This window comes from Diaphorina citri, unplaced genomic scaffold (genome assembly GCF_000475195.1).
Source record: "Diaphorina citri unplaced genomic scaffold, Diaci psyllid genome assembly version 1.1 scaffold103, whole genome shotgun sequence".
Lineage (NCBI taxonomy): Eukaryota > Metazoa > Arthropoda > Insecta > Hemiptera > Psyllidae > Diaphorina > Diaphorina citri.
This window is the reverse complement of record NW_007377540.1, coordinates 48,623-74,737: the sequence shown is the minus strand read 5'-3', so window position 1 is coordinate 74,737 and position 26,115 is coordinate 48,623. Positions and strand designations below refer to the sequence as shown.

General features: G+C 37.9%; 2 protein-coding genes across 2 annotated transcripts; both read right to left on the bottom strand.

Moving 5' to 3' along the window:
- Positions 1 to 3,951: 3,951 nt before the first annotated feature.
- Positions 3,952 to 8,077, bottom strand: LOC103524540 (transcription factor MYB120-like). The gene is made up of 3 exons (XM_008489567.1): positions 8,048 to 8,077; positions 7,269 to 7,604; positions 3,952 to 3,987 (listed from the first exon to the last, which is right to left on the bottom strand). Exons 1-3 carry the CDS (start codon positions 8,075 to 8,077, stop codon positions 3,952 to 3,954), a joined length of 402 nt encoding a protein of 133 aa, XP_008487789.1.
- A 2,578-nt stretch (positions 8,078 to 10,655) lies between these two features.
- LOC103524539 (protein alan shepard) lies at positions 10,656 to 25,638 on the bottom strand. Its single transcript, XM_026819923.1, has 7 exons — positions 25,486 to 25,638; positions 21,052 to 21,341; positions 17,594 to 17,652; positions 16,995 to 17,128; positions 11,832 to 11,989; positions 11,179 to 11,533; positions 10,656 to 10,802 (listed from the first exon to the last, which is right to left on the bottom strand). The coding sequence occupies exons 1-7, from the start codon at positions 25,636 to 25,638 to the stop codon at positions 10,671 to 10,673; spliced, it is 1,281 nt and encodes a 426-aa protein (XP_026675724.1). The 3' UTR covers positions 10,656 to 10,670.
- Positions 25,639 to 26,115: the final 477 nt, after the last annotated feature.

The following is a 26,115-nucleotide window of genomic DNA, read 5'->3' as shown; positions in this document are numbered from 1 at the left end:
GTATTGTTTGGGAACTCATCCACTTGAATTTTCAGAAAAAAATAAATGTATGTTTATCCTAGCACTTCTGACGACGAATTAGGCTGAAAAGCCCTTTTTTAACGAAATCTTAAAAGATGGTCCCAGTCTCGCACAATTCTTTGTATCAACTCTTTCCATTTCATCTACTACTGTAGGCTTGTATTTATTTTGTAGCGTATGTAGAGCAAGCTTTGTGTCCTCATGGCAGAGTTTTCCTCTCGTGATTTATTTACTCAACTTCGTCCTGTCCTGTGTTCTTTCTTTTCGACTCATCATCGTCTCTGCCTCATGTTCCTTAGCCAAGTCGTCTTAACTTTAAATGCCCCCATGATATTTTCCTGTTTGTTCTTTATTAAGTTTGCCTTGTTTAATTCTTTCTTTTTCTCCGTTCTTCATGTCAACATTTGTTTTGTGTTCTCTTTCATTTTTCATCAGGATTATTTTGCGAACTTGTTCGTTCTCTAGGTTCTCTCCGTATTCGTGTCTTCTGTTTGAGATCTGTATTACTGTCACTGCTGTCAAAGGCGTATTCGTGTGTTTCTTTATTTAATTTTCATGATGTATTATTTTTGTTTCTCTCTTTGTTTAATTCCTGCAACAATTTAATTACGCCCAGATGATTGACCTTTCGTATGGTCCCTAACGTTCCATATCATGTCTAGTATACACATTTATTTTGAGTAAGCCCATGCCCATAACCAAGTAGCTACAACATCACCATTTTGATTATTCCAAGGTGCTGTTTGTATTTTCGCATTCTCCTTCTTCCAACTTCATAATATTCCTACTAAAATGATCCCTTTATTTACAATCTAACGCTCTCTGCATGTCTCATCAGAAGAGGATTAGATACTGGATAACCCACCAATTTAGCCCTGTTGTAAGAATTGTAACTTCGTAAGCTTTCGAAATCAACATCCCTATTCCCTAATATATTATTTACCTTTGAAACCAATTCTGCTCCCGCTCTTTTTCTTCCTTTACTAAATGGTGCTTTTTTTTATGAATTCATAAAAAAAAGTTATGATCTCTTTTCCTTCCAATTCGAATATTACCTCTCTGACCTTATTTTTGCTGCAGACTTTATTTATTATACCCTTCCATTCTCTTTTATTTCATCAGACAGACTATTCCCCTTTTTCATCTCTCTTCTCCAGTCCATTTCCATCTCACATCAGTATCAGTTGGTCTGAGTGAAATAGGATTTGATTTCGTTCCTTTTCGCTTATTTTCTCTCTCTCTCTCTCTCTCTCTCTCCCTCCCTCTCTCCCTCCCTCCCTCTCCCTCCCTCTTTCTCTCCTGTGTTATATTTTGCATTATTTTGTCTGAAGACTCTGAAGTATTTCATATTTCTCTGGATATATTCGAATGTACCTCTGTTTACATTTTCATTCCATTCAGAAATTTCCTTCTCTCCACGTTTTCCATTATGTTGCATATACTATTTGCTACCTTGCTAGCTGGTCCTGCTGAGAAAGATAGAAAGTACCTCTGTTTACATTTTCATTCCATTCAGAAATTTCCTTCTCTCCACGTTTTCCATTATGTTGCATATACTATTTGCTACCTTGCTAACTGGTCCTGCTGAGAAAGATAGAAAGGAAAGGAGAGAGAGAGAGAGAGAGAGAAGGAAAAATTGTGTACGGCAAGGAAGGAAAGACAGGAAAAGAAGTGAACACGTGATCGTCAGAGAACATGGAGAAAGATGTAGAAATCAGAGAGAGAGAGAGAGAGAGATAGAGAGGGGGGAAGAGGAAGAGGAGAAATGGAGAATTACAAATAAATTGGAATTTCAACTAAAAAATACCTCCTTCCTAACTATTTCCCGGACTTATCAAACCACCCTCGTACATATAATAAAACTTAAGCTTCTCAGTGAAATGAAGAAATACTGGTAAAAGAAAAGGAATGAGGATAAAAATTCAACTGTAGTAAGTAATGTAGAATGTGAAATAAAACTGGAATAATGGTAATGTTGACTCATCTGATCTTACCATCACATTGTTCTCTGGGGAGAGCTTTCCAACGGGTCTTGATAACTTGCTCCAAAATCTGGAGAGCATAAAACTTTGTCTGCTGATTACTCGAATACTCGAGAATGGTGTCGACACGTGTCCATGCATCAGGATGTTCCTTCAGTGCTGTCAGAACTTCTTGCGCCGCCTTTTGCTGAAATAAAACAAGTAGGTACAGTAAACATATTTCAACTTTTATTTGACATGACATATTTTGAATGAGCTTATCAATTTGTAGTTAGACTATCACATGGGATCTTTTGTAATATTCTCTTAGTTGGACTTGATATCCTTACCTCAACACCCATTCCGGTATACATGCATTCCACAATATTATCCAACAAGGTAATATCCAGCTTCTGGTTGAAATCCAAAAGCTTTTTGAATTGCTCATTGGGAGGGATTACAGTTGCCATTTTGAGTTCTAAGGGATGGAATCAGAGAGAGAGAGAAAAAAAGAAAGATTTGAATTAGATCTACATATTAGGGTGAAATTGAAAAAATAAATAAATAAAAATAATAATAAAATAAAAAGATTGGACCTTGGAACCATTTTCACACTGTATAATGGGCGAGTTTGAATACTCATTGCATAGTCCAATCGGTTAGGGTTCACGGTGGTCGTGGTGATGACGTCATTCATTAAACAAATTAACCTCGCAATGAGTATTAAAACTGTTGCGGTTGATCATATGTTAGGGGTATATCTGACAAAAAAATATCTGACAATAATTTATAATGGAAAAAAGTAAAAAGACAAGTTCTTAAGAGACTTCCCCATTCAAATTTCTAAAAAAAAAAAAAAAAAATTCTTAAAAGACTTCCCCATTCAAATTTTTAAAAAAAAAAAAAAAAAAAAAAATGTAAACAAACAGTATCAATTGTTTGAAGGTTGATCTGGTGAGCTGAACGGTTATAACCGGTTGGAAGATACAATGAGTATTCAAACTCATACGGTGAAATGAATGACATCACTCATGTAAACAATGAGTATTCAAACAGCATTATTGGACCAAATGGTTCCAACCGGTTGGATAAAATGAGTAAAAAAAACTCGCCCAATATCTCTAGAATAATACTTTGTAACATGTACCTACCTATTTGTATTCTTACACTTCTATTTGTCTATAATAAAATTAGTTACACTGTGATTGTCCCTAGGGACATAGTGTGTTAAAAAAAAAAAAAAAAAAAAAAAAAAAACTTCAAGGCACATAATCTTTAACATCCATGCCTATCCAAGAATAGAAAAGTTCAGTCAGAAATTTCTGAACTGGCTGGGATTCAAACCCAGGACCTCCAGACTGAGTCAGTGCTTTTAATTACTCAGCCACAGAGGTGGGCTGTAGTGCTTCCCCATGTTACATTGTGGCATGTCATAAGAATTTACATTCTTTAAGAAAAGGCATGAAATTTTAAACTTTTAGTATCTACCTACCTACTTAATAATTTTATAAATCATTGTTTCTTGTTTTTAAATAATTAATAATAATAATAAAAAAAAATGATTTGAATAATTTGTTATTAATTTCATTCATTAGGACAAGACAAAACATTGAACAAATAAAAGGTATGATTTATGATTACTTGAGCGTCCGCTAGGTTTGCTTGGGTTATCATATTTTAGTTTTTGCACACTTTGTTAAATCTAAAAACATGATGAAAGAACATGGCGTCTATATCGACATGGGTTGTGTTATGGGAAGGATGCGAAATCTCTCTATTGTATTGACAAAAAAACTTATTGTAATGGAAAGTAAAAATAATGCCATGGATCAAACATGCCTATTTTGAAGTTTAATAATTATGTACTTTAAAGTATGTGAATATTCAATTTTATACTTACATAAATATTATATTATTCAATGTTATAAATCTTGGAAACAATCAGACAAGTATTTTCCTCAAGTATTCTTTAAACAATCATTCCACAAGCACACACACACCCAAACTGAAACAGATACAAAATTTAAAAATATGAAACAAGAAATGCACAGGCAATATTTTGAATCGACTTTCTCTTAAGACTGGAATTAATTCATCAAAGTACAAATCAATTGCTACCTACAACAGTGAGAGTAACCACCCTTTCAGATAATTATCTAATTATATAACAGTTATCTTAGGAATCACAGACAGAAATAAAATGGGGCATTTCAGCTGTCACCATTGTAGGGGAACAATAACATAAACTATCAAAATAAATAAATAAAAAATACTTGAAATAATAATAATTATAGTCCCTGGATCTTTAGTATGTTTCACTTTGAGGGCCTAGAAAGAAAACCTCACCAAGGTAGAACCTCAAAAAATTCAAAAGAGAGGCTAACTTGTTTGTTATAGTTAACTTTTGATGTAGTAAGGTTTCACTGTCTTTTTTCTAAAAACAAAGGAAAATTAACTTTTTGCAATGTGTATCAAAGTCTGTTATATGGAGGATTGTTCTCCTCAACAAGGCTTTCTTACTAGGCCCTCAACTTGCCAGATACTAAATTATTTGAATTAGATGATGAGTACTTACTCTATCAAAATTCAATCAGCCACACACACTCAGTCATGCATACAGAAGAATATATCTGCAGGAAAGTAATAAACAACAAATGAGAATAAATTATAACCAATACCTACCTACATAATTCAGTAAAATTAATTTTAAGGGTTCAGGGAAATGAATGACACTTTACCTATCACAAGGAAATAAATCTTGGTTGTGGCTCATACCCATGCTCAGACTGTCTGAGAGTAAATGGCTAGCATCAGACACCCCAACTACATATTGGTCAATTTTATTCTGTTACAATGATCATACAATGTTCTGTTTTGTCTATTTTACAGTAAACAAAATACCTTATGTAGGTAGGAATTAGGGTTGCCAACTTTTTTTTCGGCATATACGGTACAAACTAGCAAAATGGTGAAAAAGTATGGATATCCCGATTTTTACCCGGAACAAAGGCATGCACTAGAGATAAAAATCTCGTGACAACATGCTGTATGTTATACATTCGTACTAGTATGTCACTACCTACACTACTCACGGGTTTTTGTGTTTTTCGTACGTACCTACCTATCTTTTTAAACTTTTTTTTTCTGTTTATTAGTCAGTTCCCGTATTTTCCATAGATTTGGAAAAAACCGGAACAAAGGTGTGTTCCGGCAGAACATTTGATTTTTGACAAAAATACGGATTGTTCCGGGAAATAACGTATGGTTGGCAACCCTAGTAGGAATACTAAAGTTCCACCAGTTAATTAAGGGTAATGTTACACTACCCATGCAGTTGTTAACAAACAGTTGTTTGCAAGTTGCAAGCATCTGTCTTGTACTCATGAGTTGAAATATTTCTAAAATGTTATTGTATTTTTTGTGATCTATTTATTATTATTATTATTTTTGTTCGCGGATTTGGCGATTATGTTCGCGGATTTCGCGATTATGTTCGCGGGTTTCGCGATTATGTTCGCGGATTTGGCGATTATGGTCACGGATGGCGATTTTGTTCGCGGATTTTGCGATTATGTTCGCGGATTTGGCAATTATGTTCGCGGATTCGCGTCCCGAATCGACGGATTATGTTCGCGGATTTGGCAATTATGTTCGCGGATTCGCGTCCCGAATCGACATTTTGGATATTTGGCAAGCCTATTAATATGGAAACATAAGATTTGGAAATAAATGAGAGCATCAGAGCCTGAAGTATGTCACTCTGCAAGGAAATAGAATATAGCAGTAGCTAGTACTCCTACCCAGTGAGTATAATGTAAGTAATAAATGGACAAGGACATTTCAACGTACACCAAACGCTTGCTGGGTGAAAGGGTTTTTTTTATTATTTATTTTTTTTTTTTTTACTTTTTTATAATTCGCTTTTGAAAAAAAAGGGAGACATCATGATGTAGATTTTTTTGAAACCTGAGATTGTTTCTTAGGGGGAAAAACGAGCTAGATAGAAAGATTTATATTATTTACATTTGCGTGGGATATTTTCAAAGTAAACATTGCCTTCCATGAACATCAGAAAAGTAAAAAAACCCAGCGTCCATACTAACTAAAAAAAATCCTTATATTCTAAAAATATCTAAAGAAAGCCTAAAGACGAAATTTTTTACAAAAGATAAATTACATTTCTTAACGGATTAAAAAATTATGCTAGAGTCAGAAAGAAAAGTAAAACCAAGATTCTAAATGAAGAGAAACTTTCAGGTGAAGCTAGGCTTTTGCCAAGCAGGGGGTTTCCAAGAATTTTAGAAAGTAATGAAATGATTCCATCACTTATAGTGAATTTAGTTATACCTAAGTACCTACCTTCCTAATTAGTTGACTATTTGCATTACCAGGGTACCTAGGATTTCGCTGGCTGCAATAATTATCAAGAAATGAAGATATGGGTACACGACAGAGACAAATGGAGAAAGATTGCCAACAAATCCCCGGATTGAAGGAATAGATAGATGTTTTGAGGTCCCTTATACCTGAAGTTTCAGCTTTCCAACAATACCCATTTTGTGCAAATATGTCAATTTTTCACGGAGCCACAAACCATTTTCCCCTGAGAAACGCGTACATAAAGCTCAGGCATGGCGGACTTTCCATAGGATATGAAAGGTAAATGTGTACTTGTGTTCATTTTTATCACAGAAAGTCCGCCATCCACAGGCTTTATGTACGCGTTTCTCAGAAGAAAATGGTTTGTGGCTCCGTGAAAAATTGACATATTTGGACAAAATGGGTATTGTTGAAAAGCTGAGACTTCAGGTATATTTGTCCTGTTGCATGCCATCAGATTTGACCTTTTTTCCTGGTCAAATTTCCTCTTGAAAATTTAAAAGAAAATGCTGATCTGGAAAATTTCTAAATTAAAACTTACCAAAAGGTATCAAAAAGATAATTTTACTGTTTTAAGTTTTATTTATTTTTATGGAAATTTTGTGCAGATTTCAGTTATGAAAACTATTTTTCTTTATGTTTAACTGAAAAAAAGTTCTGACTGGTTTATCAAGGGAAGGTCGATTATTTTAAAGAAAAAACAAAATGACGCAGCTTTCTAGGTGTTGTGGTTCTCGAGATAGAGCGATCAGTGTGTGAACTATGAAATGTGAACTGTGAAATGTGAATGAGTGAATGGTTCTTATAATATAAGATAAGATAAGATTTCTACTAGGGTTCATTTCCTACGCCACAAAGTTATCCTATGCTCAGTAATAATTTACCGGTAAGGTTCGATCTACTTACCGAATTATTTGGTTGTGAGTAGATAGTGGGTGAGGTGTAGGAGGGAGGTAGGGGGTTGTAGGGGTTGTAGCGGTAGTGGTGGGGGCCAGGGGGATGGTTTGCGTTCCAGGGGGCAGTAGGGCCCCGATAGATCGCGCTGGGGGTGGGAGCCAGGTTAGCGGTCATTGTGGGGGGCCGGGTGATGGCCTTGATCGTGTGTAGAGAGCTCTGGGAACCGACAGCGTTCAATGAGTTGTGCTGATGCTGCGTCTGATGATGATGATGCTGGTGCTGATGTGCTGCTGCTTGATGATGATGGTAGCTAGACGGGGTAGAGGGGCGTGGTGCTGAGTTTCCCTGTAAAACAAACACATTGAACGAGTACATGTTAGTATTATAGTAGGAACTTACAACATACAATACAATCTGACAAATGATAAATACAAAGATGGGATTATTTACTGGAATGTAAGGAGGATATCGGTATAGAGATAAACATTGGAACTTGGAACCCCCAGGGAGATTTCATGTTTACATTCACCTCTAGGATCCTAGTAGCAACTGGGCATAGAAGACGATTAAACTTCTACAAGTCATACATACAGAGGGTAATAATTACTACTAATAACAACTCTATTAACAGAACATTATGAATATCCTATAGCTTCAGTGTTAACGCTTCAGTTACTTACTAGTCTTACATGTTATGGTCATAGTGTGTCCTCAGACTTTACTTATTCCTCATTCTATCCTATTTTCCTCCTAAAGGATTTATTTAACTCTCGGGACTACAGTCTCACTTGGGACTTCTCTGCAGGAGGCAGATGCATAACAATATAACTAACGTTCAAAAATGGAACAACATGAAACAGTCAGACCTTAAGACACAAACTACCCTGCCTACTGTACGAGGTAGTTCACTGTCTGAGGAATTAAACTCATTGCGGTATCTCCTCAGTATTGGAGATAGGAATGAGGAAGGTCTTGTCAGGTCAATAGGAAGTATTAACTACCAGACGAACGGGGACCCTCGCTGTCTATATGACTCTATGCAACATGCCAGCCAGTCCTAGCAATGCCTTCAATTCCTACTTAGAACTCCTTAGCATTGTATATTGTATTGAATAGGGTGTTCAGGTTTTCCCACTCCGGCACCACACCGTTCCAAGCTTATAAACAGAGTACTCCTAAACTCCCATAGTTCTTTAAGAAAACCTTTCCATGGATATTTTTCAATGGATAAATTTCCTCCATCACTGTTGATCGATGGATGGTAATAACAAGATCAATGTTTAGGGTGGACACTACATGGGTACAATGTCCCACAGGTTGTTTATTCCAGTAATGCTAACACCACACCTATACACTGTAAGCCACCTAGTATGTAACCATTGACCCCGGCTAACCCTGTCAATTAGATGAGGCCCCCTCCCCCCTCCAGTATCTCACGTACACAAATCTCAATTGAGCTTCAATTAAGACAATTTCCGAGTGGAATGCTAATGCTAGAATGTCTACGCATCATCCACACTACAGACCTATGTCAGCGAAGCAGTCAAGTCTCATTCACACGGGTCCAAGTCACGCGTAACCATTTCGAAAATGCACCACATTGGGAAATTAGATACATCTTAAAATCCACATTTCGCGGTCTGATGTTATGAAAATGCTCAAACTCCCCAATTCTAAATTATTTCCTTTAGTAGTTCTTTAGTAGGTTTTACTTTAGAAAATTAATTTCACAAGAGGTTGACCTCAATATTATCTTAACCATGAGTTCTGTTTCAACTTTACGTAGACCTAAGTCTACCTGATATTAAGCTGGAGGCTCTAGATAAGAGGCTGAAATGAGAAATGTAAAGGTAATCTTAAACTCAACCAGTTTCTGAGAAGATTAAGTAAAGACATAACTAGTAGCTTATATTTGGTGACAACAGACAACTTGTCTCATATGTTTGTCTCGTTGTCACTTAACTTGGGAGCTTGGAACACCCGTCACAACAACTATCATTCCTTCCAATTTCCCCAAGATAAGTTTCCAGAGGAATTAGATAAAGTTTTACTAACACACGTCTTCAGATGACTTTATACGAACTTCAAGACCGTTTTTGGATTTAAACAACATTAACATGATGAAATCCATTCAATATGGAGATTTTGAAAGTTGAAAGAATAAGCTGATTGGTGAAGGAGTTCTTTTGAATCAATATCTGGTTTACAATGCTGTTTCTTCCACTAACTTCAAGTCATGAGACATTGTTGCTTTCATAGATTTCAGAATGTTGTTAGTTTCCTAACAACAGTTCAGTGTTCAGTATTGTACTTTGTTTTATCATTTTCGTCTACAGTGAAATGACAAGAGTTCAACTTCCGTCTCGTCATCTAGAAAATGCTGTCATTGCTATCAGTATGATATGAAAGCTACCCCAACACATTGCAGACACATCTTCCTTCCTGCTCCACATCAACAGGATGTCACGGAAAATGCTTTCCATTGGAGCCAGTAGGAAAGACCTCAATAAAATCCCTTGTAGATCTTTTGAGAGCCTGAGTTTGGTAAGAGTAAGTATTTTGGTACTTAATAGAAGCTTTAAAATTTCCAGTCAATCTTGCTCTCCTTGCTAAATAGCAGTGGGGAGACAGGGCCCTATTTCACAAATATTTTGTCCAAAACTACCCGTTTTACTGTCACCCTATTGAATAATAACCATGGCCTTGGATATAAATAATCAGACACTATACCCAGGATTATCATGTTAATATTTTATTTCAGTACCTAATATTGGAATGATTATCACTTGATGTTATCAGAAATACGTAGGCCTGTGATAACAAGTAAGAATATCACATACAATTATCATTTTAGTCTCCTAACTTCTTTACGATTTAACCGGGTGGGACATCTAGCCAGAGATACTCAGAAACACCAAAACTCTAATCAGGTCGTCGTGACATGGAATTCGAATATAAATAGTCCATGCGATGGTTCTATCTAAGCCAATAATAAAAGTGTATCCTACTAGTAGATATATTGGGATCGGACGTAACGTGTGTATCCTACTAGTAGATATATTGGGATCGGACGTAACGTGTGTATTCTACTAGTAGATATATTGGGATCGGACGTAACGTGTGTATCCTACTAGTAGATATATTGGGATCGGACGTAACGTGTGTATCCTACTAGTAGATATATTGGGATCGGACGTAACGTGTGTATCCTACTAGTAGATTTCATAGAGAGAACTGTAACTGCTAAGGTCTTAACGTCAAGAAAGCGGAGAGAAGGAAGACAGGAGAAAGCCAGCCGTTCTGAGAACGAACCTTATTTGTTTAGGATAAAATCTGCTCCGGGCGGGAATCGAACCCACGAACTAGCGCTTACTAGGCTGGCTCTTGTAGGTTTGTATTTCAGAGAAATGATTAGCGTTGATGGTGGATAAATGTACTTACAGATCCTGTTGTGCCAATATGTAATGCAGACATTTGAGCAGCCAACTGAGGTAGCATGGAACTATATTGACTCATACTAGGGTCTCCTGCTTGTTGAATCATCTGTAACCAATGGGTTAATATTACTTAGGTACAGCTTATCACAATAGTTTCCAAAAGACCAAGTTCCCAACTTATTGGATGTGTAACTTAGAAGGAAACAGAACCTAAATCTGATTTTCACTTTCAAACAGTGAGCACAATGAAAGCGAAGTCGAGCGGCTTGGGTCTCCTAGAATATGAGAGGTCTGTCATATTTTTATAGGTTTGGATTTTCAGGTGGCATCCCGCGTCTACGTTTCCAATGAGAGACAAATCTCATTCTGCCTTAAAGTGACATACCTTCTTTTTTTTACTTTCTATTCTGTAAATAGCTTAAATCGCACATCTAATGGAATAACGTATACCTTCTGAAAGGGAAAAGTTAGGAGACACCTACCTCTACTTGTGACATATGAGGTGCTGGCATGACGTACTGGGTAGGAACCCAAGGTGTATAGCCAGCCGGTATATGGCCAGTGCCCCCCGGGCCTGCAGTGAAGCGTTGATATTGAATAGTAGCGGGAATAGGAGTCATAGGGTGTTCATAGGCCAACTGGGAGTCTGCTGAATCTCGACCCCATAGCCTAACCTCAGCCCCGGGGCCCCGGTAGATATTGGGCCCCCCCGCCCCGGCCCCACGCTTCTTGAGACCGCTGTCCGCGAATTTAACAAGGAGAGGCTCCTTACTACCGGGCAGTGTACTACCATTGAATAGTTGAATCATCTGATCACACTTGTCTTTGGATTCCAGTCTGCACACAATAACAACAACAACAACACGATTAGTACAGGTTGCAGTGGACTACCTACATACTAGAGTGTTTACCTACACGCTAAAATATCGTACCTACCGTACCTATAGCTATTAATTAATTATTCACTGAAAACGTTACCAACCTCAGTGGTATACTCTGGATCTAGAGATTGGTGGTTCGAGTCCAACTCGAGTCATAAAATTTAGCGTACCTCGTGTATTTAGCGGGGAATGATATTTGAGACAAGCATGTATGCTTAATACAAGTGGAATTCCTATTGCTAAAGTGTTCTTACCTGGCAAAGCCGACACCTTTGCTGGTATTGTTATTATCTCGGAGTATACGAGTGCTCACTACTGTCACATATTTGGCCAATAAGCTTTCTAGATCACACTCCTTGAAGTTGAGTGGAAGATTTGCAATGTACAGGTTAGTCGGATCCTGTTCTTGTTGCTGTAAATTAAACAAACACATCACAATGTAAATCATGTGGGGGATCTGCTTGTGTTGAGATCTCTTCCACTTGTAGGTACTTCCTTACAGTCATTCAGGGCCGTATCCAAGATTTTGTCGAGCCCCCCCCCCTCTCCCTAAATACGGCCCTATAGTCATTAGTTAATTACTATACTGATACCTATACCTAGCCATGTTGAGTGAAATTCACCAGGTTTTCAATTTTTTTCTGTCCTAAAATGAACCACAACCAAGTGAATTGTACCTTTTTCGAAGGTAAAAATTAACAATGAACTGTTAACATTTATTTTGTTTTACTGGTCATAAAACCTAAACAAACACTCATTTTCAATTCATCTTGATGCCTATTATTTTAACATCATGGATGGAGAACTAAATTATACAGTGCATTCATAAAGTCCCCTCCCCCCTTAATTTTTGAACCGATGAATTTAGAAACCTCCAATTTTGTATGCGGGCCTATATTTACCTCTAGTTTCTTATAGGATATGTAAAAATTGTAGGACTTTTTCAGGGTTGGGCCCAACTTTAAAATTTCAAACGAGAACCCCCTGTTTGTGATACATCATATCAAAGGTCTTAAATAACGTAGTACTTTGGTACTAGTTTGAGCTCGATCCGATAACCAGGGCCGGAGTAATGGCCTATTCAAATTTTCATTTTTCCATGTTCTTCCGCCAATAGGGGAAGCACCAAAAATGGGAAATTCATATCGATTGGCGATTTGTGCTTTAAATAGGTCCTACTAATGATTCATATTAAAATTCAGTCCCAAAAATGAAATTTCGACACCCCCGGAGGCCATCAGGGCCGGAAGTCTAAATTTAATTTTTGGGTCTGAATTTCAACATGAACCATTAGTGGGACCTATTTGAAGCACAAATCACCAATCGATATGAATTTTCCCATTTTTGGTGCTTCTCCTATTGGCGGGAGAACATGGAAAAATGAAAATTTGAATAGGCTATAACTCCGGCCCTGGTTGTTGGATCGATCTCAAACTTGTGCCAAAGTACTACGTTTTTTAAGACCTTTAATATGATGTATCACAAACAGGGGGTTCTTATTTAAGATTTTAAAGTTGGCCCCCCTTAAATAAGAAAAAATCCCTGAATTTTTTCATCTGCATAATTATAAATAAAATTGTAGATTTGTCTGTACATTTTTTGTGGGCACTTGATTTATTTTGGGAGGAACGACTTGGCGGGGTCTTTTTTATGCCACGAAGTGGTATTTTTTGGGGGGATTTAACTTATCTGCCCTGAGTAATAGTCCCATGTAGAACGTTTGGTACGCATCAACATGAGACAACAGACCCGGGACTAAGGATTAAAACTAGCTTGAGGTTGTGGTTATGTACCGGGTTGGGGAAGGCAAGGTTCGTAAACTTGCCTTGTTTTTCAGTTACCACTCCCATGCCAAACTGTAGAAACAATATCCTGTCCGAGCTCATCTCAACCCGGTACATAACCACAACCTAAATAGACCTTGACATAAGGTCTTTCTTATTTACACAAAACCTATTTACATTGAATTTCAATATAGAAATAAATATCTGGCTGGGGATATTAGAGCTATGAAACTCCTCACAAAGAACGGGCCCACACTTTGAACTTAAAGATAATCCAAATGACTCAACTGGGAATCAGCTTGTTAAACCCAATGGAATTCACTTTAACATCAACGTGTAGGCCCGGCATTACTACACAGAGTCATATAGAAGAAAGTTAACACATATTCAGAGTTTTAACATAGATTATACCAAGTCCAAAGGGTTTACAAGAGAAACATAGATTGAACTAATGATAGAAATAGAAAGAACAGGAAGCAATGTACAAACATCCGAACAACAAAGTACGCTGATACATAGTTTCAGACTTGGTAAAAGAAACGAGTTCATCACTGGACAACAAGCAAGTGAGTACCTAAGAAGTTAAGGGTCACCCTGTGACTTGGATGTCTACCTCAACACTCTGAACATACTGTACTGTACTGTCGTGTTATAATGTATAATGTTCAACAGCTCATTCATAACTTTTTCTCTCTTCATTTTATCGCAAAATCAATCGCAGTTCATCTGAGCTATAATCCAAAAGTAACCTGAGTTCAAATATTTTCATTGTTTCAAACAACATCTTCTTCGTGTTCTTGTTCAAAACAGATGACATTCAGTCACTTACTTTTGCACATAATATCTTACACTTTTATCATTTGAATACGCAACATAGTTTCATTCTTAACGCAACACGACGCGAAGGTTGATACTATTGATATTACCATACGACATTCATATTCTGCTTGATATTACCATTTTAAATTTGAAGAAATTGTTATCTAGTATCAACACGAGACCTTGACAGTAAAATATTTACAGGACACAAGTGAAAACTTACTCCTGTGCAGTGAATCACTCATCCAGTGTCCTACAGACAGTAAATATCCTGGAGAACTAGAAGGGGACATACCCTACATGACTCATTTCCTTGCAGCTGATACATAGAAGATTATCTAATTTCATTTATCAGTTATTTACCATTTGAAACAAAACAATGACTGTGATTCACAGAACTCCATATTATCTAGTCTATGTATAACTCACACATACTATCCATATCCATACATGCGTGGAATATTATTATCTATTGTATTTCGTGAAATTTTTAGTTATTCTTACTCCTTATGCATCCACGATTCCAAAAATCACATTAGAAAAATTTCCGTCTGTCTGTATGTATGTATGTCTGTTGCGCTAAATAGACCTTTGGTTGTCCTCTTTTCAAAATGGCGGCGGTTCAAAGTTATGCCTATTATGCTGCACTGTGGGACATGTCAGGGAGCGCGTAGCGCGACCGTGTGTGTGTGTGAGAGAGATGGGTGTGTGTATGTGGTGGGATGTGTGTGATGGGTGGTTGTGTGTGGTGTATGATGGGTGTGTGGGTGTGTGTGTGTGGTGTGTGTGGTGTGTGTGTGTGTGGTGTGTGATGGGTGTGTGTGGTGTGTGATGGGTGTGTGTGGTGTGTAATGGGTAAGTGTGTGTGTGTGTGGTATGTGATGGGTGTGATGTGTGTGTGTGTGGTGTGTGATGGGTGTGTGTGGTGGTCCCGTACAAAGGGCGGGTCAACCACTAGTAACCTATAAGAAACTAGAGGTAAATATAGGCTCGTATACAAAGTTTCAGGTTTCTACTAAATTCATCCGTTCAAAAATTAAGGTGGTGGGGGACTTTATGAATGCACTGTATTATTATTTTCAACTAGAAAAAACAGCGCTTATCTCAGGTATTAGTACAAGTATTAGCATTCGTGTTAGTCTAGTATTAGCATTCTTGTTAGTGAGCATGCCCAATATGCCCATCATTCCCATTGTTATAATAGCAACATTACAATGCATTGAAACGGAGGTCTTTTCTGACCAAATTCCTGTGTGTGGAGTCCAGTATGTAGGACTATTGCAACCCATAATAGCAACATACAAACGTTCACAGGGTAATGATCCAATTGAAAATGATTTGTCTACAAGAATTCGGATGCAAGAGGTATTCGGACAATATGTATATTGTATAACATGAGAGAGACTTGCATTCATAAGAGTTTGTAAGGAATATAAGGGACATAAAGGAGAATCCACATAAAATTCTGTGAAGATGCCGGGAAACGATATAATACAATTACAACATCCTTTGCTTTACGCCCCCCAGACCAATCATCAATATGACATATGTTTATCAATCCAAATATGACTTGATATCCACCCCCTCCTCGCTTATCTAACACTGGGAGGATATGCAATATTCAATACAAGGATATTATCTCCTTATACAATAGTACTATAACTTTGCCATTTTCCCAATTTCGTTCGACCCCGCCGGGAATCGAACCAGGAGTGCAAGCCTTGTGTGATACCCACTCGGCCACAGAGGCAGAGGCTACTCCTTCTTTTAGTCTTCCCCTCCACAATCCTCTCCTCTCTCTCTCTCCACCTTAACTTTGGTCTTCCTCTCTTTCCTCCCACGTCCAGTCTCTGGGCTCTTACCCAAGTAAATCTCATCGTTTGACTGATTAGAATTAGTACAATAGCATGTTATCAATATGAGTAGAAGACCCAGACACCATTATCACCTTATGCTAGTCCTATCCTCACTAGTCATCAGTTCATGCGTAGGAAACCCAGCCAGAAATAGGATAGAGAAGAGATGAGTGATATAACCATGGAAAATGCTCACACACAAGTGTGTTAGGTCCTCAGTTGTCATTTGTTATACTGCCGGGATATGTGATATGTTAGTTAGCAAGTGTCAGGAGCATTGGGTAATCACCGAATAATTTTTATAAAATTTGCAAAATAATATTTCCGACTGTATTGTTTAGTACAAAACTTATGGTACCTGAGATCAATCAATGTGATTTCTCAATATTTAGCCTTAAGAAACATGGTATCTTAAGGCTAAATATTGAGAAATCACATTGAATAATTGCGAATTTCTCCGAGTACGGAATTAAAAAAAAAAAAAAATACCAGGGAAATATGTACATTCTGTGCGATGCGCTATGTGTTATTGTAGTGGAATGTTAATGTTTTATTTATGAAAGCTCAAGTAGGGACCGTAAGAAATTTAACTTATCTAACCCAAGCCAAGACAATAACCATTTACCCCGAACCAAAACGCTTGAAGTGATGAGGCAAAATCTATTATATTTCTTTGTAATTGATTCTTTTGAGACACGAAACAAAATCCACCATTGGTCGAAGTTTTTCCCCCTTGCTAACAAACCGAAGGTCTATGTAACCGCCCGATTATGTACATATATTGTGAAAGTTATTACTTTCTATTATTATGTTTCTTTTATAGGCAAATAGATTATGTCCATCATAGTTTAAAGCAAAAGCCAAAGCCCGCACAGATGAAAAGTGAAGAACCCGACACAAAAGAAGAAAATGTGGAGCAATAGTAGTCAAAGTAGAGAAGAAAGATACATGCACGTACACTGAGGCAGCGCTCATGTTGATTCTGTGTTGTGATACCCACTCTGGCCATCTGTGCGTGTATCCCCTTGTCTTGCAACGCCTTCACTGCTGCCAGTGCATAGCCACCCGACTCAAAATCCACGAACCCGTAACCTGAAATGTGAATCAAACAAACGTTATACATATCTCAAAATTGCGAAAAACTTAAATCTAAAGTCAGACCTGTGAAAAAGTTTCTTTAACAGGTCAAAATTTGAATTCAAATTAGCTGTACCAAAAGTTAAAGTCGTGACGTCAAATATCAAAGTTCAATATCAATATGCTTTTGCCTGTTGCTGTTGAATAGGATTTTTCTCACCTCTGTCGTGATGTCAAATATGGTATGGCATGCTGTGACGTCATACATGAATAGCTTACAAAATTTACCGGTTTTTCCAAACACTTGAAGGAAAATTCCGTAGAGCCTCATATATTGAGCTCTTTATCGTAAAAAACTCACCTGAAGTCTGAATAAGCGCATGAGTTTTATAAAAAAGGGATTCTTGCTTATTAAGGAGTAAGACAAATAAAGTTTAATTTATTATTATTGACATTTTCAATAAATAATCGAATACATACCTCTGCATTTGTTAGTGGTCTTATCTAAAATAGCTTTGGTAGAAATAATGGGCCCATACCTGTAAATAAAACAAACAGTTTGAATTAATTCACATACAAAGTGCACGATTTAAAGTTACTACTAAAGTTCATTATTATTATTATATCCGGGTTGAACTCAACTTCCAGTTAGCTAAAACCGAAATTCCACTATCCGTTCAGGTCAGAGTAGGTACATTCAACAAACGATCAAATATTAAATGTGATTGAGCGTGTGACTTGAACGACAGATGCAAATACTCCTATTTAGGTAGTTACCGGTAAGAATATTTTGACTAGGAACATGTCCTAAACTATACAAACATAATGGGAATAGGACTTTGTTTTTGAAATCGTCCCTCAATACTCGAAGCCGCCCACAACGGAGCCCCGACCCTCAACCCTAGCCTGGTCCCGACCCAAGAGAGATAGCGGCCTCAACGGAGCCCTGACCCTCAACCCTAGCCTAGTCTAGTCCCGACCCAAGAGAGATAGCGGCCTCAACGGAGCCCTGACCCTCAACCCTAGCCTAGTCCCGACCCAAGAGAGATAGCGGCCTCAACGGAGCCCTGACCCTCAACCCTAGCCTAGTCCCGACCCAAGAGAGATAGCGGCCTCAACGGAGCCCTGACCCTCAACCCTAGCCTGGTCTAGTCCCGACCCAAGCGAGATAGCGGCCTCAACGGAGCCCTGACCCTCAACCCTAGCCTAGTCCCGACCCAAGAGAGATAGCGGCCTCAACGGAGCCCTGACCCTCAACCCTAGCCTAGTCTAGTCCCGACCCAAGAGAGATAGCGGCCTCAACGGAGCCCTGACCCTCAACCCTAGCCTAGTCTAGTCCCGACCTAAGAGAGATAGTGGCCTCAACGGAGCCCTGACCCTCAACCCTAGCCTAGTCCCGACCCAAGAGAGATAGCGGCCTCAACGGAGCCCTGACCCTCAACCCTAGCCTAGTCCCGACCCAAGAGAGATAGCGGCCTCAACGGAGCCCTGACCCTCAACCCTAGCCTAGTCTAGTCCCGACCCAAGCACAAATAAATAATTTTAAAAAATCATTGTTTCCTGTTTTTAATTAATTAATTCAAAAACTGATTTGAATAATTTGTTATTTAGGACAAAGGACAAGACAAAACATTGAACAAATTAAAGGTATGATTACTTGAGCGTCCGCTAGGTTCGCTTCGGTTTTCGGTTTCGGTTTTCGGTTTCGGTTTTCGATCCCGTGCTAAATCTAAAAACATGATGTAAACAAGATGGCGCCAACATGGGTTGCGTTATGGGGATCAGGATTCGATGCGAAATCTCCCTAGTATCATGTGAGCACCCACATAAAGAGGAAAATTGTTATGTTTACGTTTTGTTCTATATTTCAGTCTGTATATTCAGAGGTGTAGAGCATCTAAACCTTGGGAGGGACTCCTCATGATCAAGCAACCTCCGCGCCTTTATAATCTCTTATTAGCTCTGAGAATGAGAATGCTGGGAGACTGTTTAGAGTAGTCTCGGAACATGCTTGGAGGCACTGCATCGGCAGAAAATAATCGGAGGCCTTTGCCTTGTTATTGTGGTTAAGATACCCTGTATGGTATGCAAGTTGCTTGCTCATGTATAGTATAATAATACGATGGAGAGAGGGGGGAGGGGAATCATAAATTGAAATCAAATTTGGCATCAAGTTGAATTTTCATCGTGAAGAAGAAGAATTGTGTAATTCAGTGAGAACACTAACTCTACTGTCTTGTTTCATTTGAAAATGAATATTCCCAATAAGTGGGCCAAGTTTTGGCCCAAGACTCTTGTTTTTCATTTTTTATTGATATGTTCCATGTGTAGGGTCATTAGTTCAATGGTCTCTTAATATTCTGTCTCACTGCATTTTATCAAGACTCGAGTGAGTTTTACTGTAAGTACTAAGATAACAAGTCTGTCATTGCTATTGCAAAGAATGGGTAATACGAGTATGTACTATGTATGGATTTTATTCAAATAGGTTTGAACACAGCAACACTAGAAAATAAAAGAAGAGCGTACCGAAGCATGCTAGATGCCTCTTTGGTTGACCACAGAGTGGGAGCCTTTGTCGAATATACATACCTATTACAAAGATTTTATATCACCTTCTGGACTTCTTTCACGAATCCACTTTTAAAGAAAAATGACATTCCCAAACGCAAATTTGCACTAGCATATTTCTGCACTATGAAAAGGAAAGAGGTGCATCTTTCATTTATAGGCATACTCCATACTATCATATCTGGTGATATACTTAGTGTACAATACATAATAATACGAGTAGGTAACTTCAGACTGACTGGTTTCCATCCTGCTTACAACGGAAGACCATCCTAGTTACGCGGAACTCGGGCCGAATTTCAAGCCATGATTATAATTTCATTCAGTTATCCCCACCTAATTAATAACAAGAAAACTAGTAGAACTGGATTGTAATTAAAAAACAATAAATTAACTATTGGCTAGAAATAAAGTACCTATTCATGACTTGAACTATATTTCAGTCGGATTCATTTACCACACACGACACAAATCGAATGCCAAATTCCGATCTCTCTGTTCCTATATTATGTTGGGTTGTGGTGCGTACCGCCAAGTTGATGAGAGTACATCAGGATTGGCAGGGATTTAAGGATCACCTGGATAAACAGAAACGATGTCTGAGCTCCCTCTCTCTCCATGTCCAAGATTTACGAATAATTTTGGAAATGAAAATAGGTAGATAACTAGATATGGTTATGTGTAGTAAAAATCTACATGTTGAATATCTCGGTCAGTTGATGAGGACTCTGCTGAAGTCTGAATAGAAGTGAGCACAGTTTTTATTGTGAGTAATTAGAGATATTGAGAAAGTAATTAAAAGGATTAATAGTGTATGCTCTAGTTGTCATAACATGGATGTTATACTCTTCTTCATATACATTATACATACCTACTCGCTATGAGTACATCTACCAGTTCTAGTAATAAAATTCGTCTGCTAACTAATGACCAGTAATATTAGGTAGGTACCTATAGCCGACGTAAAACTTTGTTTCTTTATTTTACCTTATCATTTTCATTTATATACTTTGAACATTAACGCTATTGCTATTATTTTTGTACTTGTCTTTTGTGTTTAACCTAACCCTATAATAACACTGGTCACTGCTCAAAACCTTAGCCTAGTCTAGTCCCGACCTAAGAGAGATAGCGGCCTCAACGGAGCCCTGACCCTCAACCCTAGCCTAGTCTAGTCCCGACCTAAGAGAGATAGCGGCCTTAGCGGAGTACTTGTACTGACCATGCTTTTGTATATATTTTTGATAACATTCTAAGCTCAGATTTTTCAAGTGTGTCTAAAAAATCAGGAGGTTTCAGGCTCCGTTGTGGACACACTGGTGCGAGGGTACTTTCTATTCCGCTCTGTAAGGTTTGAGTAAACTTACTGCGAGCACATGTTGATTAGATCTTTGTCCGTAGTATCCTGGGTAAGGCCTCGGATATATAGATTGGTTTTGGATAGTTGCTCCGGTCCTGTCGGTGTCCCCGGGGATCCATTGTGCTGAACATTGTTAGTGGTGATAGGGTGAGTGCCTCCATTCTGGGACCCCGTGTTACTGGAGGAGGAGGAGTGAGTGTTGGCGGGAGAGGTAGCGTTCGAGACACGGTGATACTGAAACCAGAGAATAACAACTAATAATAACCAACAGATTATTATAAGACAGACAACACATACCTTATTTGTACCAATTGCATGGTCATATTGGTTATTCACTTTGGTTTGAAGTTACTATTGTTACTAATATAAATAAGGTATTAATGGAATGGTTTTAATTCGTTTATTCTATCCTGCAATGCACCACTATTTCCTAACCGAACCAATACACCATATTGTAGGTCCGACAAAACAATAGGCACGACTTTCAACGCATTACACAATGCCAAGCTTTGCTAAAATGTCTTTAGTTTCCGATTTGTAAAATACACCCTGACTTTATTCAGAAAACAATTTATTGCTTCTCTTCTACATACGAACATGGTCGCTTGCGATTTCTTTTCTTGGAACTGAATTTGTGTTCAACCTGAGGTTATTTACTTATTAGGGTTAACATTTCACGTCCTGCTGATAATACTGACCATACTCTACTGTCTATCTTAGCAAGAATACTATGAACAGTGGATAATACTCGTATGTGCCTTGTACCCCTACTACTTGCCGTGCGCTCAGATCTAATAAATAAATAAGTTTTCAATAAAATCAATTAAGATTGCAAGAATCACAGACAACTCAGACAAGCATTTTAACGTTTCATCGCCCAAAGTTCAAGACAAGCATTTTAATGTTTCATCGCCCAAAGTTCAATCACTTCACAGCAGAGTGCTGTGAAATATTTTCCTAAATAATGAGATATGTGCCCCCCTGCTCCCTGATAGTAACATACATACTGACACTGATAGAAGATGTTAATATCACACATACATGTTAATATCGCCGGGTCAGTGGAAAACGAGAAGAAAACTGACTTAACAAATTAAACAAAACGAAATGAATGGCATGAAATGTGAGATGCAGTCAAGACAAACTTTAATGGAAATGAAGAGAGGCAAGTAGGGAATTACATGTTATGAGATGAGTAGCTGGGGAGAAGCCAACATTATCTGAATATGTAGCTCTATGATTTTTGATGAAGAAAATAACATTAAATAATAATTAATTGTGGTGAAGCTGAGGGTCTCTTCGTAATTATTATGGATACTACAGCATTTATTCCTATCAACTCTACATACCTAACTTGTAAATTTTCTTATTGCTTTTATAACAATTTTTATTGTTCTTATGAAATTACACCGAAAACCGCCAAAAAGCGGTAAAATGCCGCCAACCGCTGCACCGGTCTTAACCAAAAGTTTCGTGTCGCATCCTTGTCACATTTGACATCTACATACCAAATTTCAACTCTCTAGCTCCTACCGTTCGCGAGATATTTTGTTTACAGACAGACAGACAGACAGACACACAGACACACGGACACACAGACACACAGACAGACACACACACGGACCAATTGCTGAAACTTTGGATTTAGGCTCTGGGGACCTCAAAACGTGTTTTGGCACTAAAAACTGACCATCGAAAATTTGACCCGATTACATTACTTTCCTTCCTATAGGATAAGGAAAGTAAAAATGAGTTTTTTGCTATGTTTTTGTTTTTAATTAATTTCTGAATTAATTAAGATACCTACCTACATCAAAAAATTTCAGTCAAAATTAATTTCCCCTTCAAAAATGTAAAATAACCGTGATCTATTCAAAAAGAATTCAAATTTACGCGCGTTTCTAACATGGAAATTTCATTTTCGTAATACGAAAAAAAATCACCATGTTCAAGCCAAAACATCGTAACTCCGATCCCCGTGTTCAAAACCCCAAAATGTGTGTCATGCGCAGAAACCAAAACTCGTCGAGCATCGTAACGATCCCCAAAAAAAATGCGTTGCGAAATCTGTCTACTGAGGAGAAAACTCAACAGTCCATGAGAAAACAGTTAGGCCTCTCTGAGTGACCTCACAGCACGGGAAAAGTTAAACAGTAATAGATAATGTGGTACCATCAACTTAACTGACAGACCGTAAGTCGTAAGCAACACTCCCTGATGGGTTTAGTATTACATATGAATATGAACAATGCCTCTAACGTCTAGACATAAGCTAATTAATATAGTTTCTATAAAATTTAAAACCAAGCTTCAATCTTTCAAAGTGACTTTTGTTGAGTATATTGGTTGTGTACATCATGTTGTTGTTGTTTTAGCGGCTTTAGCGATAGCCGTTGTGTACATCATTGCTTTCACCACTTGACCGATGAAAGCTCTCATAATGTCAACTGATTTATGTGGGGAGTCTGGGGAGAGATAAATAGTAATAATAATAATATGATGTAGATATGTACGTAAACGTGAATGATGAAGTATATAGTAAGCAGTAAGTACCCAACAAAGTAAAGCTGAGTACCTACCCATGTTATTTCATGCAAATAATTCAGTAAAATTAGAGGTATAGGTAATGGTTATACGGTTGTTTAAGTTCTGACTGGATTATACTGAACCAGAATTATAGAATTTGCTCAAATGAAATAACATTAATGATATTAGAACTCAATTGGAACTTGCATACAATCTCTTCGGTGATTCGGTTCTATGACAATGAAACTGATTCTGACTAATTTTATTGATAAAGATTTTCTTAAAATGGCCCCTGGTACCTAAACCAACAGCCCGCATTCAAATCACAATACATAGTTTGAAATGTTTGAATACAATATGTTAGCTATTAGCTTCTGTTGATAAATCTCATCTCAAATGTATTTCACAAGCTCATATTACAGAAAATCATTTTGAAAGCTGCCTTGTGTTGTGAAGAGGATGAAATAATTTGCAGCAAGGTGTTCGCGGTGTGGCTCTGGCTTTGGTGAGAACGTCATTCAGTTCATTCACTTGGCTAGATGACCATCCTGACCAATAACCACAAGATAAAATCCTTCTGGTTTACATGCAACGGATTGTGGTGCATCATGAATCTAGTCTAAATGTCACGGCCCAGACATACATTGTCCTCAGAGAAGAAATCTAAAGTTACAACATCATCCATTTCACTCTATGAAGAGACATTTGAGTTATTTGCCAATCAATGACATTATCCTGGTATACATAATAAAACTTGCTTTTTAAATAAAGAAGAAAAAGAAAGAGTGGACAAATTTTCATCGGAAATTAAAACAAAGAAAAAGAAATAAGAAGCAAGATACGAAAGAGAAGTTTCAAGCGGTTACAATAATAGCTTTCGGGTTTCGGGCATTGCTACCAAGCTCCTCACTTCACTCAAACTTTTCAATTTCCTTCCGGCCTCAAAGTTTCTCCTCAGATGTGTTTCTCGGGGGATCTGACTTGCGTCCCGACTGTGAAATCCGAGTTGCGTCCGTCCGATTTGGGTCCCATTTCTGAAATTTATCATCCGAGTTGCGTCCCTGAGCTACCTGAGCTAGAACTATGTACTTTATATACTTATCCTACATAGTTTGAAGGTATACTTATACATGTAGTATAGGGTGACAAAAAAAAATCTGTACTACTGTACGCAGCATTTTTTCAGCTTTCATCATGTAGGTACCTACAATCGATAACGTTAAAAATTCAACTGTACTTGTTCAGAAGTTACGTCAATGGAATGTTGCTATAAAAGGAGCTGTCACAAATGAGCAGTGACCAGTGTTATTATAGGGTTAGGTTAAATGCAAAAAGGAGCTTTCACAATTTGAGCAGTGACCAGTGTTATTATAGGGTTAGGTTAAATGCAAAAAGGAGCTTTCACAATTTGAGCAGTGACCAGTGTTATTATAGGGTTAGGTTAAATGCAAAAAGGAGCTTTCACAATTTGAGCAGTGACCAGTGTTATTATAGGGTTAGGTTAAATGCAAAAAGGAGCTTTCACAATTTGAGCAGTGACCAGTGTTATTATAGGGTTAGGTTAAATGCAAAAAGGAGCTTTCACAATTTGAGCAGTGACCAGTGTTATTATAGGGTTAGGTTAAACACAAAAGACAAGTACAAAAATAATAGCAATAGCGTTAATGTTCAAAGTTTGTTCCTATAGGCCTAACGGATGATTTGAGATTTTCGGACGCATCTGGTGTTCCTCCGTGTTTCTCACCTCCTCATTCTCATTTCATATTTTCATCTTGAGGACAGGAGGTCTTTTTAGAAACACTTGGTGGTCACTTGAACGCACCCCCCCTCTGTTACTTTATCATCCTAAGTGTTTCTGTTTTGCTCTCACTTGACTTTTCTTTCAAATTATAGCAGGGGTGATACAAACCATTACCTTCCCCCCACCCAACACCCAGGGGGCTGCTAGAAAGGTAAGGGGGCTCCAAGCCCCCAGGCACGGGTTTAACACCCATTCTATGCAGACGACAGAATGTTCGCCAGCAGGGGTGATAGCTAAGAGATGAAGGAGTTTCAGCATGAAGAACATTGCGCAATAACCTCATTTAGTGGTTACTAGCTGAATTCCGTCGCTTCGCTCCGGAATCCCGCTAGTTCATCACACATTACCATGAAGTGACCATCCTACTTAGTACTTACCACATTACCATGAAGTGACAATCCTACTTAGTACTTACCACATTACCATGAACACACCATGTTGTAGACAGAAAATACCACCCAGTTTATATCTTTACTTACCTGTAACAAAAGAAAAAGAAAATATAAAATTAATAAAATATGATGCATATTAGAGCAGAAATTCTAAACATATTCACTAATATATGTAAGACTTTAGATGCGGGTGTCTATGAGAGTATCAGGCTATCACGAAGACTATCAGATGTGTTTTGTAAGAAAATAACCTCGTCATGTATGAAAGTATGCAACCTTAAAATCTTAAAATGGCTCCAAATTAACTTTTGGTGTATTTTGGACTTAGGAATGAATTCTTCATGTTTCCATT